Source organism: Neomonachus schauinslandi, chromosome 1 (genome assembly GCF_002201575.2).
Source record: "Neomonachus schauinslandi chromosome 1, ASM220157v2, whole genome shotgun sequence".
NCBI lineage: Eukaryota > Metazoa > Chordata > Mammalia > Carnivora > Phocidae > Neomonachus > Neomonachus schauinslandi.
The window spans coordinates 172809218-172826210 of NC_058403.1; the positions used below are offsets into that span (position 1 = coordinate 172809218).

The 16993-nt window shown below is 34.9% G+C and overlaps 1 protein-coding gene across 1 annotated transcript in view; it reads right to left on the reverse strand.

The window, feature by feature from the left end:
• Positions 1-16993, reverse strand: part of CHL1 (cell adhesion molecule L1 like) — a 209000-nt gene that overhangs the window by 74169 nt on the left and 117838 nt on the right. The window contains exons 4-6 of the mRNA XM_021694896.1: positions 13193-13373; positions 6827-6932; positions 3271-3458 (exon numbers count right to left, since the gene is read on the reverse strand). Of these exons, the coding sequence (XP_021550571.1) occupies positions 3271-3458; positions 6827-6932; positions 13193-13283 (385 nt within the window). The 5' untranslated portion in view covers positions 13284-13373. The remainder of the gene's footprint in view (positions 1-3270; positions 3459-6826; positions 6933-13192; positions 13374-16993) is intronic.

Consider the following 16993-nt stretch of genomic DNA (forward strand, 5'->3'; position numbering starts at 1 on the left):
AGGAAGGAAGGAAGGAAGGAAGGAAGGAAGGAAGGAAGGAAGGAAGGAAGGAAGGAAGGAAGGAATCCACGCTAGTGTTTTCAGTGCTTTCACATGTACAAGGGTTTGTTTCTGGGTTCTCTATGCTGTTCCATCTATCTAATCCCATTCATAGCCATACTGGCTTAATCACTAAAGTTTTACATTGAGCCTTGTTATCAAATAAGGCCAAGTCCTTTTGACTTGTTCTTATTCTTCAAGAGTTTCTACCAAATTCTGCCCTTTGCTCCTCAAATATATTGTGAATCACTTGGTCACATTCCACAAACATGTCAAAACCAAACTAGAGATTTGGATTTCAATTATTCTATATATCAAGTCACGGAGAGTTGACATTTTAGCTTTACTGAGTCTTCAAATCCATGAAAAAGGTATATTTTTTCTATGTATCTGGATCTTTTAAAAATATTTTTCAATAATTGTGCATACTTTTCAACTATAAAGGTTTCACACCCCCTTGTTGGATTTATTTTTTTTTTAGATATTTATTTATTTCAGAGAGAGAGAGAGCAAGAGAGAGAGCATGAGCAGGGGGTAGGGGCAGAGGGAGAAGCAGACTCCCTGCTTATCAGGGAAGCCCAATGCCAATGCGGGGCTCCATCTCAGGACTCTGAGATCATGACCTGAGCCGAAGGCAGACACTTAACGACTGAGCCACCCAGGCACCCCTGCTTGTTGGATTTATGTTCTGCTTCTGTATTATTTTATCCCTTCAATCTCTTTTGAGTTTATTATGTTACCTTAAATTAGCTCATGCATTTTCATCTTAAAATTATGCTACCTAAAAAGCTTAGATTATTAATTTTCATATCTTCTTATTTTCTAATGTATGTTTCTAAGATGAAAAACATCCCTCTAAATAATGCTTTAGCTAAAGCATGCTTTGTTATGTAGAATTTCTACTACTGTCACTTCAAACTATGTTCTATTTTCTTTTGCCATTTCCTATTTGACCTATGAGTTACTTAGACTTCCATTTATTAATTTTCAAAGATATAAGACTTCTCTAATTTTGTTTTTATTATTGATTTCTAACTTAATTGCATTTTGGTCATATTTACTTCATAGCTATTATGTCATCAAATTTTGAAAAAAATGCATTCTGCAGTTTTAGGTACAATGTTCTCTATGTGTTCATTAGATGGACCTTATATTTGGGTTCTTTAAATCTTCCGCAGGCTTACTGATGTTTTCTCTGCTTGAGCTACCAAAAAATAAAATACATATGTTAATACCTCTCATTATTATGATAGATGTGCCCATTTCCAATTGTAATCTATTTTGTTTCATATATTTTAACATTATATATGCCTAGTGAATTAATCTTCAGGAAGCCTTTTAAAAATAAATTCTGTTTTGACTGATAATTCAGCCATTCCTACTTTGTTTTGAATAGCATTTATCTGGAACATTTTTTCTATTTTTTAGTTTCAGCAATTCTGTACCCTTATGACTTAGATGTGTTATGCAGTAAACAATTTTTATCTTTCTTAAAAACAACAACAACAACAAAAACTTGAAGCATTTAATCTATTTACTTTCATCTTCAATTAATTATATATTTGGATTTATTTGCGTAGTTTTTTCTTTTTCACATATTTCTTACCTTTTTCTTTTTCTCCCTCAAACATAGGCTCTTAATCATTCATATTTTACTCTATACTTTTAATGTAATTGCTTTATAAATCTTAAGATGCATACTTTACTTGTAAGACTAAATCTGATTTATCTTCTCTCCTCTAGAATTATATAAGGACTTTAGAATAATTGAAATCCAGTCGCCTGTCCCAATTTTTAGGATAAGGCACACATGTTTTTCAGTATTTGTTTTTCTGAGGATTGTATACATTCTCACCCGCCCCCTCTGCCCCCAAGATAAAGTGTCCACATCCTGGAAGGTCTATGACTCTGAAACTCTTCAGTATCTACAAGTCTGCAAGAAGAAATTGCCAAATGGAAGCTGTCGAAAGTTTTCTACATAAGAATTTACTTTGCAAAGATTTCAGTTAGAACCATATAATGTTGGATACCTTAAGATTAGGGAAAACAAGAGACCAAAAGTGGAAGCTGGTCACCAGTGATCCCATGCTGCACAGGCAAAAATATGGTAATGAGGAAGTCACTTAATCTTCATCATAGTTACTGATAAGTATCACCCTTAACAGTAAAAGAGTTTACAGTTTTCCATGATTATTATTTATGGAAAACATTAATATATACTGATTGCTCGTTCTCCTCCCCTAATGGGCACTCATATTACTGAAGTTAAGTAGGGCTATGGGATATGCCATAGCCCTAACAAACTACAAGAAGTTGCCTGCACAATTTCTTGTTGGAAGTAATTTTTCATGCTCTCTGCCCCAGACTCTTTGACCAAAGTGGCATTAAGTTTTCACATGGTACAGCCACAGAATGATGCCATCTCTATCAGCTTGGACCTCCAAGAGGCTTCATGGAGAACAAATGCCCTGAAGAGCTACAAGGCCCACAGCCAACTGCATAATCAGGGAATAAACACAGGGGCCTGGAGAGTACTTGTTACTGCAGTATCATTAAGCCACATCCAACCAATGTATTTAACTTAATTCTCATCCTATGAGGCAAAGCAGACACTACTTTTTCCCCATGTTAGATGTAAGAATACTGAAACACAGCAAATTTATATTGCTTTCAAAGATCATCCACTTTTGGGGTACCTGGGTGGCTCAGTTCAGTGTCCAACTCTTGGTTTTGGCTCAGGTCATAATCTCAGTGTCATGAGATGGAACCCCAAGTTGGGCTCCACACTCAGTGTGGAGTCTGCTTGAGATTCTCTCCCTCCGCCCCTCCCCCCACTCGTTCTTGCTCCCTCTCTCTCTCTAAAACAAATAAATATATCTTAAAAAAAAAAAAAAGATCATCCACTTTTAAGTATCAAGACCTAGAGGATAGTTTCACTTAGAAATGAAATATAGGTTTCATTGGGGGTGGGAGTATGGGGTAACTGGGTGATGGGCATTAAGGAGGGCACATGATGTAATGAGCCCTGGGTATTATATAAGACTGATGAATTACTGAACTCTACCTCTGAAACTAATAATACCCTATATGTTAATCAATTGGATTTAAATTAACAAAAGGAAAAAAAAGAAATATAGGGCATATATAAGCTGGTAATTAAATTAAGAATGTGTCATTATTTTACTCAACACTAAAACATTTGTAAAGTGAAATCTCCATTGTAACACTTACTTGGAACTATAAATTCTATTTCTTCTGACATAGCAACTCCCAGTTTATTAGAAGCAAAGCAGCGGTATTTCCCTTGAAAGTGAGATATGTGCCCCTCATTTGGGATCTTAAAGGTTCCTGAGTTGTTGGATACAATGATCCGAGAGTCAGAGAGATCAAAAGGCTTGTCATCCTTAGTCCACATAAATCTGTAAGATAAAACTAAAGTAAACAATCCTGAAAAGTCAAAACATACTTCCTAATTTTAAAGTGGTAATAAACAAATGCACAGAAATAACAAAACAAAAACATTTTATGGTAAAAAAAAATATTTTTAATGGACTATGTAACAGAATACAAAAAAAGTCTCAGAAGAGTCTGAGAAATCTTGTAAGTTGCTATAGACTGAATGTTTATGTCTCCCCCAAATTCATATGTTGAAGCCTAATCCCTAATGTAGGAGTGTCTGGTGGTAGAGGATTGGGGAGGTGATCAGGTCATGAGGGTGGAGTTCTCATGAATGGGATTTGCATCCTTATGAAGGAGGCCCCAGAGAGCATTTTTGCTCTCTTCTGCCATGTGAAGTTACAGCAAGAAAACAGCTGTCTATGAACCAGAAAGCAGGTCCTCATCAGGCACCAAATCAGGGAAGGCCTTGATCTTGGTCTGCCCAGCCTCCAGAACCATGTGACAAATGTACATTTGTTGTTTATGGCACCCAGTCTGTGGCATTTTTATTATAGCACGCTGAAGTAAGACCAAGCCATAAAAAAGCTCTAACAACTGAGAAAACAGAAATTCAAGATAGGTTTTGTTCTGTTCTTTTTAAAGTTATTTTTTAATTTTTTCAATTAGAAAGGTATTTTACTAATACTTGAAGACTACTAAATCTAAAAACATATAAAATGGCATCACGTGTGTGTGTGAAGCGCTCACTCAAAATTTAAAAAAACAAACAAGTACTATTGAATGTGGTCACATTTCCTATCTAGATTTTTAGACATATTAGTAACATATTTGAGACCACAAAAATATAAAATTTCGCCAACTAAGTTTTTCCAATTATTACAATGCTACTAAAGCCAGTTTCTATGACAACTTTATCTTCTGTCATATGATTACTATTTAAGTTACTTAATGATTTGCATTTTTCCCCTTTTACAAACAAATTGTGGTAAACAACCTTAACATAATTTATTTTTTGGCACTTATCCAAATATTTCATTAGACCAATCTCTTCAAAGTAAGAATGATAGACCAATAACAAGAAAATTTTTATAGAAACTGTTGATAAGTGTTGCAGAATTGTATTCCAGAAAAAAATATACATAGTTAAATTCCCACCCCAGTGTGTAGTTTCTGTGGATGAGGCTATAAAAAGCCTTTTAGGGGCGCCTGGATGGCTCAGTCGTTAAGTGTCTGCCTTCAGCTCAGGTCATGATCCCAGGGTCCTGGGATTGAGCCCCGCATCGGGCTTCCTGCTCCGCGGGAGGCCTGCTTCTCCCTCTCCCACTCCCCCTGCTTGTGTTCCCTCTCTCTCTGTCTCTCTCTCTCTGTCAAATAAATAAATAAAATCTTTAAAAAAAAAAAAGCCTTTTAAAAAAATCTTATCAATCTCATAATGAATTCCCAATTTGATTTTATTCAGTATTTCATATATGAATTATCCATGCAAATTGTGGAATGTTTCAGGACACCATTTTCTTACACTAAACTATCTTTATTCTTTCGCCAGGAATAACAAACCTTCATGGGACACATATTTTTGTTAGGAGCAGGCCTGCCTTCTCCTCCAACCCCAGTTCTTTTACGTCTTCTCTCTCTGTTTTATGTTTTATTGGCTTTACTTACAAAGAACACAAAGAATCTGTTCTTTTAAATTCCACTATGTTGAATGGGATCACTTCACCTATACAGAATTAAACATTTCCACTTGGAAATGTGTTACGTCTTTTCATTCATTCAAATCTTCTTTCCTGATCCTAGGTAGAATTTTATAGACACTGCCCCCAATTTAAATCCCACATAGTTCTTGTTACATAGTATTTGATATTGTTTTTGTTTATGTTATTACCACTAACGGTTAAGACTGCTGGATTTTTTTCCTTTTGCTATTGTGATGGGATATTTTTTCCTTCTTGTTTCCCAATTATTTTCTAACTGCCTTGTATGGACATCAATTAAGCTTTTTAAAATTTATTTTTAATTTTTAAATCATTTTATAATTGACCACTTCAGTGTAACCCTTTGTATTTATAAAAGCTTGTTTTTGTCTAGCGAATAGATAGAATAACAAATTATATAATAATAATAATAATAATATTAATCATATTGTCTCATATGTATAGATTTTATTTTTTTGCATAATTATATTAGACATGGCTCTAGGAAAATAAGTAATAATGATACCAAACATTCTATTTTTATTTCTGAATTTATTGTAAATGCTAGTAGTATTTCATAATTAAATTCATACTGGTTATAGACATAATAGATAAATTTGATCATTAATCATCTCTGGTGATTGTAGGGTTTTATCTTTTGATACAATAATTCAGTTCATTACTATTAATATATATCATAATACTGATTGATCCATATTGATCCAGCCATAATGACTGACTAAATTCTTCTTCATATAATTCTATCCATATTTACATATACTAATTGAATATATCCCATTTGGTAAAATATAGATAATAATGATAATTCAACATGTCAATGATTAAGAATGATTTTTAAAACATCAGCTTTTCAGGCAATAATAATGTTAGTCACAATACAATTTCAAATAATTAATTTTCCTTAAATATGTATCTTTAGTGGATATAAATGAATTAAGCAAATCAGTACAAGTATGTAGCTTTGTTGCCCATCTTCAAATCACCTACATTAAAATCTAGAATTCTCTCTACAACTTCTCCTTCCTCATTCCCAACACACACACACATTTCTTTCTTCCTTCCAAAGTATAGGAGGTATTTTGAAAAAACTTCATCACTGATTATGATCACCTACAGTAACAATTATTTAATTAAGAAAACACTAGATAACAATATACCATGCAGATAGCATTCAGGATGATTAAATATTTCTATGATAACTTAAAAAATATCAAGTAACAACCTACTCGCTGAATAAGATATGTGTCACTTTAAAAAAAAAGATATGTTACATTTAAAGACATGCAATAATAATTATATATAGAATGTCATTTATCAATATATTAACTTTCAGCTTAACAAATGCTACCTTTAGAATAAAAGATCTTCTGGGCTTTGACTACCTTGTTCACTTGTAAGGAATTACTGAATATTTCCATGGTGCCAAAACCTACGCTAAGTATTTAACATAAGGCAATTTATTTATGGTAAAAATAATTTCAACTTCCAGGAGAACATATGTAAAATAACCAAACTTTATTTTCATAAAAATAGCTATTATTCTTTTGGCAACTCTTATCTTTAATCATATGTAGATTTATAGTCCAACAACCTTATAATGGTCAGAGTACAAAGAAATTTAAAAAAAAGATTATATACATATAAACAATTACTTCATTTGCAAGAATACTCACGTTGGTTCTGGATTTCCTTTAGCTTCACATTCAATTTGAAAATATTCATCAAAGGGAAAGGCAACTTGCACTTTTGACTGTTTTATGATTGTTGGAACCTGTTGAACTAAATATCAAAATATGTATTTAAAGAACGTGGTCCTCAAATACTAGGTCGGGTGAATTTAGCTATAACAGAAACAATTGAAACATGCTTTCTATATTGATAAGTAAGAGAACTATAAAAGTAAGAGAACTATAAAAAAAAGTGAAAATTACAGAACAAATCTGACTTCCTCTTTGAAAAATATATTTTATTAATTGTTTTAGGTTTGCCCTTGGGTCATTTTTTTTTTTTTTTTAATTCCAGTGTAGTCAACACAGTATGATATTAGTTTCAGGTGTACAATACAGTGATTCAACAATTGTATGCATTACTCAGTGTTCATCGTGATAAGTATACTCTTAATCCCCTTCATCTATTTTACCCATCCCCTCACCCATTGCCCATCTGGTAACCATCCGTTTGTTCTCTATGGTTAAGAGTCTGTTTTTTGGTCTGTTTCTTTTTTCCTTGTTTGTTTGTTTTCCTTCTTAAATTCCACATATGAGTGAAATCATATGGCATTTGTTTTTCTGTGACTGACTTCTTTCACTTAGCCTATATCCTCTAGATTCATCCATGTCACTGCAAATGGCAAGGTTTCGTTCTTTTTTTGGCTGAATAATATTCTGTTGTATATATATACCTCTTCTTCATTCACCTATCAATGGACACTTGGGGGGCTTCCATAATCTGGCTACTTAAATAATGCTGCAATAAACACAGGGGTGCGTATGTCTTTGCAAATTAGTGTTTTTGTATTCTTTGGGTAAATACCCAATAGTGGAGTTGCTGGATGATATGGTAATTCTATTTTTAACTTTTTTGAGGTATCTCCATACTGTTTTCCACAGCAGCTGCACAAGGTTGCATTCCCACCAAGAGTGTATGGGCGTTCTTTTTTCTCCACATCAAACACTTGTTGTTTCTTGTGTTTTGGAGTTTAGCCATTCTGACGGGTATGAGGTGATATCTCATTGTGGTTTTAATTTGCTGATGATTAATGATGTTGAGCATCTTTTCGTGTGTCTGTTGCCATCTGTAAGTCTTCGGAGAAATGTCTGTTCATGTCTTCTGCCCATTTTTAATTGGATTATGAAAAATGTACTTAATTTTAAAGAATATACTTCACTGATAACATTTCATTTCATGTTACCAAAGGTGTTCATTTTATTCAAACCTAGAATAAAGGAACCACTTAGAGCAGAATAAAAATTGCCATATCATTACAACTTTAAAATCTCTATTTTTAAATTATTGACATTTAGTCTGTTGATGTGTGTATATAAATTTTTATTTAGTTCAGTCATTTTTAACAGTTTTTTTAATTTATAGTTTTCTAAGACATTATAATTAATTTACCAATTTTACATTATTTATTCTCATTGTTTTGTGATCACTTCTTGGATAATTTTCTTCTTATTGGACATTTGATTTTTTTCATTTTTCTCTTTCCAGGTAACATGTACTTCCATAGCCATATAAATTTTTCAAGCATGTAAGTTTTTCCTTTATTGAATTAGTGACTTATGATAAATTTCCAGGTATAGACACAAATAGTATTTACTCTGGATAAATGATGATATCATTTCACAAGAGGATATTTACTATAAACAACATATGAATATAGCAGTTTCCAACATCCTTGCCACAAATGAACACTGACATTTAAAAATTATAAAAAATATTTTGCTAATTATTACAAAGGAAATTATAACATCCTCATTCTATTTTTTCTATTTTTATTTCTACTTATTGCTTTTATTAATAAATGTTTTTCCCTAAACTTGTTTATTATTTGTCATTCCCCATTTATAAATTATCCTTTCACTATTGTTGGGGGCTTGGGGTTAGTTTTCTTCCCCTTAGAATTTAACACTAACAATCAGCAATAAAAATAAATAATGGTATTTTTAAATGTATTCTACATATTCAAATATCTCCTCACTTGTGATAAACTTTTTTAGTGTCTCTCAAGTTAAATAATGTTCAAGACAAACTTAAAAAGTAGGTGGGTGACTTTGTCTCTCACTAAGTGAAGCAGCTGGATGGCATTAGAGAATTGTGTTTATAAAGTAAGTGTACTAATTCTGAAGATACAAACATGGGTTAGGTTTTGAAATGGGACACAGATAATAGGTAAAGATCTACTGTCAGTGAGCACTCAACAGTTTTCAAATTGATACATTACCACTTTATTATCATTCTCACAACCTCTAGTAAGGAAAAGGACAGCACTGAATTCATAAGGAAGTGTAAGCGATTCAGCAGCAGGAACCTGATTTCAGCAAATATGTTTTGAGAAAAGCAATTTGCAGAAAGGTACTGATCTGATTTAGGTAAGTAATATTCCGCAGTGGAGTTACAAATAGGGCCCTAAATCCAGTTACAAACCCAGGCCCTGAACCACTCTATTTTCTCATTTGTAAGGTTAGGAATTCAGGATAAATAAATTGTTCTTAGACTTTTTGGTCTCAGGATCTCTTTACATTCTTAAAAATTAGAGGAAGTCCCAAGGGGCTTTTGTTCATTTGGTTTATATCTAACAATATTTTACCATATTAGAAATTAAAGCTGAGAAACCTTTTAAAAATTTATTTATTAGGGGCGCCTGGGTGGCTCAGTTGGTTAAGCGACTGCCTTCAGCTCGGGTCATGATCCCAGAGTCCTGGAATCGAGTCCCACATCGGGCTCCCGGCTCGGCGGGGAGCCTGCTTCTCCCTCTCCCGCTCCCCCCTCTTGTGCTCTCTCTCTCTCTCTCACTCTCTCTCTCTCAAATAAAAAAAAAAAATACAAATTTATTTATTAATCCATCTTAAATAATCTTGTATGTTAAAATAAATACCTATTTTATCAAGAACATGAAATACAAAGAGAACAGTGGCATTGTTTTCACATTATCACAAATCCCTTTAAAATCTTCATAGAAAGCAGCTGGATTCTCACATCTACTTCTACATTCAATCTGTCACAAAAGTTGTTCTGCTTAAATATATGAAGAAAATCCAGCTCTACATAGATATGTACTTGAAAAAGGGTGAGATATTTTATCATCCTCTCTGATGATTGTGAACATTCTTCTTAAATAGTACACCAAAACTCAACAAGTGGTAGTTTCTTAAACATTTACTACAATATGGAATCTGAAATCATATCAGTGAACTTTTCATATTCTATTATAATAACATGTTTTACCCATGAGTTGTTTTTTTTTTTAAGATTTTATTTTTTTAAGTAATCTTTATGCCCAATGTGGGGCTCAAACTCACAACCCCGATATCAAGAGTTGCTTGCTCCACCAACTGAGCCAGCTAGGTGCCCCATCCATGGCTTCTTTTTAACCATGTAGAATTTTGTAACATTATGCAATAACCATTCAGAAAAAAAAAAATACTGTTTCATGGACCCTGAGAGATCCATGGGTCACATTTTAAGCATTGATGACCAGCCTAGAATAATAACTCAAAGCTATTTCCAATTCTAAAATTTTTTTTTGATTTAATGAATCTGTCAATTGAGTTTTACTAGTTTAGGTACATGAGCCCAAGTTCAGTCTTTATCCATTGGCTATTCATAAACATTTTAACAACATGCAAAAAACATTCATACCTTCATGGACATTTACCTTGTTTCTGATTGCTACTGCTTCTAAGTAGAACAAGTCTTGAGCTTATTGTAAATTCACATTATTTAAATTTTATTACAGTTATAAAAGGTGAGGGATGATGCACAATAGCAACAGTCCCTAAGATATCAACTAATAACTTGTGAACAACTTGTTTATTAGAACATTATTCTTCCTTAAATTTGCTAAGGTTGTAAAGTCTCAGCAATAACTAATTACTCAGGGAATGAAACTAATAACCTTTGAGTGTTTATAAGAATATATATTCTACATTATAAATCCTTTCCTCCATAATTAGGCCAAATACAGAGACACCAGGCTCGTTGACATTCAAACTGGATACCTGCCTTAGTTGCATTTGCTAGTGAGTGCTCTAGAGTACTGAAATAAATGGATAATATTCAGTTATTCTGAAAACATGTCATTAACATTTTATAACAATTGTTGTCTAAGGACATTTACAGAATGAAAATGCGTAAGTAATTGAGACAACCAGAATAAAAAATGTGTGCTATGGATTAATATAAACTTTCAAATTCTTTACCACTGATGAACTAAATGAGAAAAGAGGAAAAGAAAATGTATATTCCCAGAGAATATGGTCAGGAATCTGAACAGGAATCCCATTGCCTCTTTGTTGCTACTGGGGAAAAGATGTAAGATTATTAACCTCTTTCCCATAAGGATCACCAAGAACTTTGCTCTTAATCTGGCACTGCACACTCAAACCAAAAGAATGTACTAAAGATGAATAATTTCCAGTTCTTGACCTGAATATCTACAACTAGGCTGATACATTTTGTGTATAGGCTAAGAGATTTCAGCTTGATTTAAAGAGAACTTTAAATCTGTACATCTACAAGACAGGTAGTTGGAATTCCTTAAGAAGAAAGAATATTCAAAGAGAGACTCCACCATCTGTCAAGGACAATGGAGAAGGAATTCTCACTTAGGGGTGAATTAAAAGGGCAGGGCTGCCCAAAGTGTATGATGTGAAACTCCTATGTGAAGTAACTTAAGGTGGCCATCAGAAAAATGGTTCAAAAACACATTATATAGGGGTGCGTGGGTGGCTCAGTCGTTAAGCGTCTGCCTTCAGCTCAGGTCATGATCCAGGGTGCTGGGATCGAGCCCTGCATTGGGCTCCCTGCTCAGCGGGAAGCCTGCTTCTCCCTCTCCCACTCCCCCTGCTTGTGTTCCCTCTCTAGCTGTGTCTCTCTCTGTCAAATAAATAAATAAAATCTTCAAAAAAAAAAAAAAAGAAACACATTATATAGTCAGAGACTAACTTCCTTTTCTATTCACATTCAGATTGAGTATTTCAGAAGAAAAGTTTCAGTTCAGAGTTAGCAAGTCTCTTAATGTTTATTCAACTTGCTGAGCTCAAGTCTAATTGTCTAGAGCTTAGATTTTGTGCAAAGGTAATTTCCAAGGCTAAGATTCAAATAAACAAGCATTGCCTCTTGCATTATAAATCTCCAAATTACATATGGAAAAGACAGGAAGAGGGGCAACTGGGTGGCTCAGTTGTTAAGCATCTGCCTTTGGCTCAGGTCATGATCCCGGGGTCCTGGGATGGAGCCCAGCTGGGCTCCCTGCTCAGCGGGGAGCCTGCTTCTCCCTCTCCCTTCCTGCTCCTCCCCCTGCTTGTGCCCTCTCTCTGTCAAATAAATAAATAAAATTTCTAAAAAAAAAAGACAGGAGCGGGCGCCTGGGTGGCTCAGTTGGTTAAGCGACTGCCTTCGGCTCAGGTCATGACCCTGGAGTCCCGGGATCGAGTCCCGCATCGGGCTCCTTGCTCAGCGAGGAGTCTGCTTCTCCCTCTGACCCTCCCCACCTCATGCTTTCTCTCTCTCTCAAATAAATAAATAAAATCTTAAAAAAAAAAGACAGGAGGGATAATACAGGAAGCATATGGATAAAAATATCTAAATAATCTCTCAAGGGTCTTTTATATCCCCTGTCCTTATAACACAAGGCAAATTCCCCAGATCTCTGTTACATAGCTGATACAGTATTACATAAACTGTTTGTAAATGTATTATTTTTTGTGTGTTATTTCTTATGTACGTCAAGATATATATTTCCATAAAACCAATGACTAACCTGTGGATATGAATTCACAGTATAGAATGCTCTAGATTTTCAGAGTCGGTATCATCTTATATTTTTAGTTGTATAATAATGGCTTTTTAATATTTTCTTAATTCATTGTTTTCATTCTTAAATATACAATCATTTTGAAAAAAAAGGTACAAAATGTATTCCTTTCCTTTTTATCATAATTGGTTGAATACCATTAATTTCTGAATCACAACACTCCCTCAAATAAACTAATGAAGTATATAAAAGTAACAACCATTGGTAATATTGAAGAATATCTTATATGGCAAAACACCTGATCTATAGGTCATGTTTCTTGTTATGTGCCAAGTTTTATAAGAAGGCAAAAAGCCTGAGCTGCAAAATAATTAGAGTAAGCAGCCAAATCCAAGACATCCAATTTTGTAAAAAGGGAATGATGCATTCTGATGACAGACTGCTGGAAAATAAACAGAAATATGGTAGAAGAATTTCCTCAACCTACAAGTATTCTACTTAAAAATGAAAATGCAAATACGAAATTCCATGAAGTAGGTATTGAATGCTGTCATTTTACCTGAAAGTGGTATTTCCATGGCTGTAGAGAATTTTAACAGGAAACAAATTAGAGATACAATTAATCCGCTTCCACCTAACAGCATCTCCATTGCTCTTCAGGATGGAGGCAACTCAGGAAGAATGAAAATCGTATTGCGTCCTTTTACTTTTGGTTTAAAGATGAAAAGAATGTAGTTCACCTGGGAATTAAAAAAAAACAAACAAAATGACATATATTTTAAGTTCATATATGCTGAAATGACAACATAATTTTTTAAAAGATATTATTTATTATGAGAGAGAGAGAGCATGAGCAGAGGTGGTGGAGGGGAGTGGGGGAGAGTAGCAGAAGCAGACTACCCACTAAGCAGGGAGCAAGACCAGGGCTCCATCCCAGGACCCTGAGATCATGACCTGAGCTGAAGGCAGACACTTAACCTACTGAGACACCCAGGAACCCCTGACAACAAAATTTATTTGTTTTCCTTTTTTTTTTTTTAAAGATTTTATTTATTTATTTGAGAGAGAGAGAATGAGAGAGAGCACATGAGAGGGGTTAGGGTCAGAGGGAGAAGCAGACTCCCCGCCAAGCAGGGAGCCCGATGCGGGACTCGATCCAGGGACTCCAGGATCATCACCTGAGCCGAAGGCAGTCACTTAACGAACTGAGCCACCCAGGCACCCAACCCCTGACAACAAAATTTAAATAAATGTTTCCATTGCAATAATTTTCCACTTCATGAAACACTTTACTAGTAACTCTACATAAATATAATTAATCTTTCTATATGTTTTATCAAAGGACAGTTGATATATACTATAGTGCAAATGATGACCCATTCCAATGAATTATATTTTTTGGCCAGATGAGTTTTTACTTCAAGGCACTCTAGTACACTCTATCAGATGTGGGTGTCAGTGCTATAAGAATAACTTCACTTAACCCATTTTGTTCAAAATGTGGCTCTTTTTCAAATAATTCTTTGTATCAGGCATCTAACCCCACTTGAGTCATTTATGAAGCATCACAAATCTAACCACTGATTTTTCTGGCAAAATAACTTTTCATGTTCAAAGTTATGACACTAATAGAAAGTGAACAGCAATCAGGGGCGCCTGGGTGGCTCAGTTGGTTAAGCGACTGCCTTCGGCTCAGGTCATGATCCTGGAGTCCCGGGATCGAGTCCCACATCAGGCTCCCTGCTCAGCAGGGAGTTTGCTTCTCCCTCTGACCCTCCTCCCTCTTATGCTCTCTGTCTCTCATTCTCTCTCTCTCGCAAATAAATAAAATCTTAAAAAAAAATTAAAAAAAAAAAAAGAAAGTGAACAGCAAGATAGAGGAGTGGAAGAATGAAGGACAAATGGATAAGGATCAGCCACACTAATATTTATAAATTTCGGTTTTGTTCAAGCAGAAAATAATTATCTTTAGTTACTTTACACTTAAGCAGAATATTCATTCACTCCATATTGTACAGAAATAAAAATTGAAATGTCAATTTTCCAGGTGCCAGGGTGGCTCAGTCAGTTAAGCATCTTCCTTCAGCTCAGGTCATGATCCCAGGGACCTGGGATCAAGCCCCACATCGGGCCCCTTGCTCAGCGGGAGCCTGCTTCTCCCTCTCCCTCTGCCTGCCTGCCACTCCCCCGCTTGTGCTCTCTCACTCACTATTTCTCTCTCTATGTTAAATAAATAAATAAAATCTTAAAAATAAATAATAAAATAAAATGTCAATTTTCCTTAAGAGAACTGAGATTCTCCATATGAGAACTCATACCATTTCAATTTTATAATGAAACACTGTGATAATAGACATCTAAACATCGTTTATAACGTATGTTTAAAAATAAATTTGCTCAAAATGTGATAGTTTTTTAGGTACCCAATTTTCTTTTCCCATAAAAATCAGTTACTCTATTCACTTACAACTGGTACAAAAAAATTAATGAATATAGTGTCAGACAAGTCATCAAAATTTATACATTCTTTAAATTCAATTAATTAACATATAATGTATTACTGGTTTCAGAGGTAGAGGTCAGTGATTCATCAGTCTTACATAACACCCAGTGCTCATTACATCACATGCCCTCCTTAATGTCCATCACCTAGTTACCCCATCCACCTACCCCACTCCCTCTAGCAACCCTCAGTTTGTTTTCTATGGTTAAGAGTGTCTTATGGTTTGTCTCCCTCTCTGATTTCATCCTTTTTTCCTCTCTTCCCCTATAATCTTCTGTTTTATTTCTTAAATTCCACATATCAGTGAGATCATATGATTATTGTCTTTCTCTGACTGACTTACTGTGCTTAGCATAATACCCTCTAGTTCCATCCACATTGAGGCAAATGGCAAGATTTCGGGTTTTTTTGATGGCTGAGTAGTATTCCATTGTGCATATATACCACATCTTCGTTACCCGTTCAGCTGTCGATGGACATTGGACTCTTTCCACAGTTTGGCTATTGTGGACATTGCTGCTATAAACATTGGGGTGCAGGTGCCCCTTCAGATCACTACATTTGTATCTCTGTGGTAAATACCCAGTAGTGCAATTGCTGGGTCATAGGGTAGCTCTATTTTTAACTTTTTGAGGAACCTCCATACTGTTTTCCGGAGTGGCTGCACCAGCTTGCATTCCCACCAACAGGGTAAGAGGGTTCCCTTTCTCCGCATCCTTGCCAACATCTGTAGTTTCCTAACCTGTTAATTTTAGCCATTCTAACTGGTGTGAGGTGATATCTCATTGAGGTTTTGATTTGTATTTCCCTAATGTCAAGTGATGTGGAGCATCTTTTCATGTGTCTGTTGGATATTTATATGTCTTCTTTGGAGAAATGTCTGTTCATGTCTTCTGCCCATTTCTTGATTGGATTCTTTGCTCTTTGGGTGTTGAGTTTGATAAGTTCTTTATAGATTTTGAATACTAGTCCTTTAACTGATAAGACATTTACAAATATCTTCTCCCATTCTGTCAGTTGTCTTTTGGTTTTGTCAACTGTTTCTTTTGCTGTGCAAAACACAAAAGCATTTTATCTTGATTAAGTCCCAATAGTTCATTTTTTGCCTTTGTTTCCCTTGCCTTTGGAGATATGCCTAGCTAGATTTTGCTGTGGCGAAGGCCACAGAGGTTGCTGTCTGTGTTCTCTAGGATTTTGATGGATTCCTGTCTCACATTTAGGTCTTTCATCGATTTTGAGTCTGTTTTTGTGTATGGTGTAAGGCAATGGTCCAGTTTCATTCTTTTGCATGTGGCTGTCCAATTTTCCCAACACCATTTGTTGACGAGACTGTCTTTTTTCCATTGGATATTCTTTCCTGCTTTGTTGAAGATTAGTTGACCATAGAGTTGAGGGTCCATTTCTGAGCTGGGATTGATCTATGTGTCTGTTTTTGTGCCAGTACCATACTGTCTTGATGATTATAGCTTTATAATAGAGCTTGAAGTCGGGAATTGTGATGCCACCAGCTTTGCCTTTCTTCTTCAACATTCCTCTGGCTATTTGGGGTCTTTTCTGGTTCCACACAAATTTTAGGATTATTTGTTCCAGCACTGTGAAAAAAAAATTGATGGTATTTTGATATGGATTGCATTGAATGTGTAGATTGCTCTAGGTAGCATAGACAGTTTAACAATATTTATTCTTCCAATCCATGAGCATGGAATGTTTTTCCATTTCTCTGTGTCTTCCTCAATTTCTTTCATGAGTGTTCTATAGTTTTCTGTGTACAGATCCTTTGCCTCTTTGGTGAATTTTATTCCTAGGTATCTTATGGTTTTGGGTGCCATCATAAATGGGATTGATTCCTTAATTTCT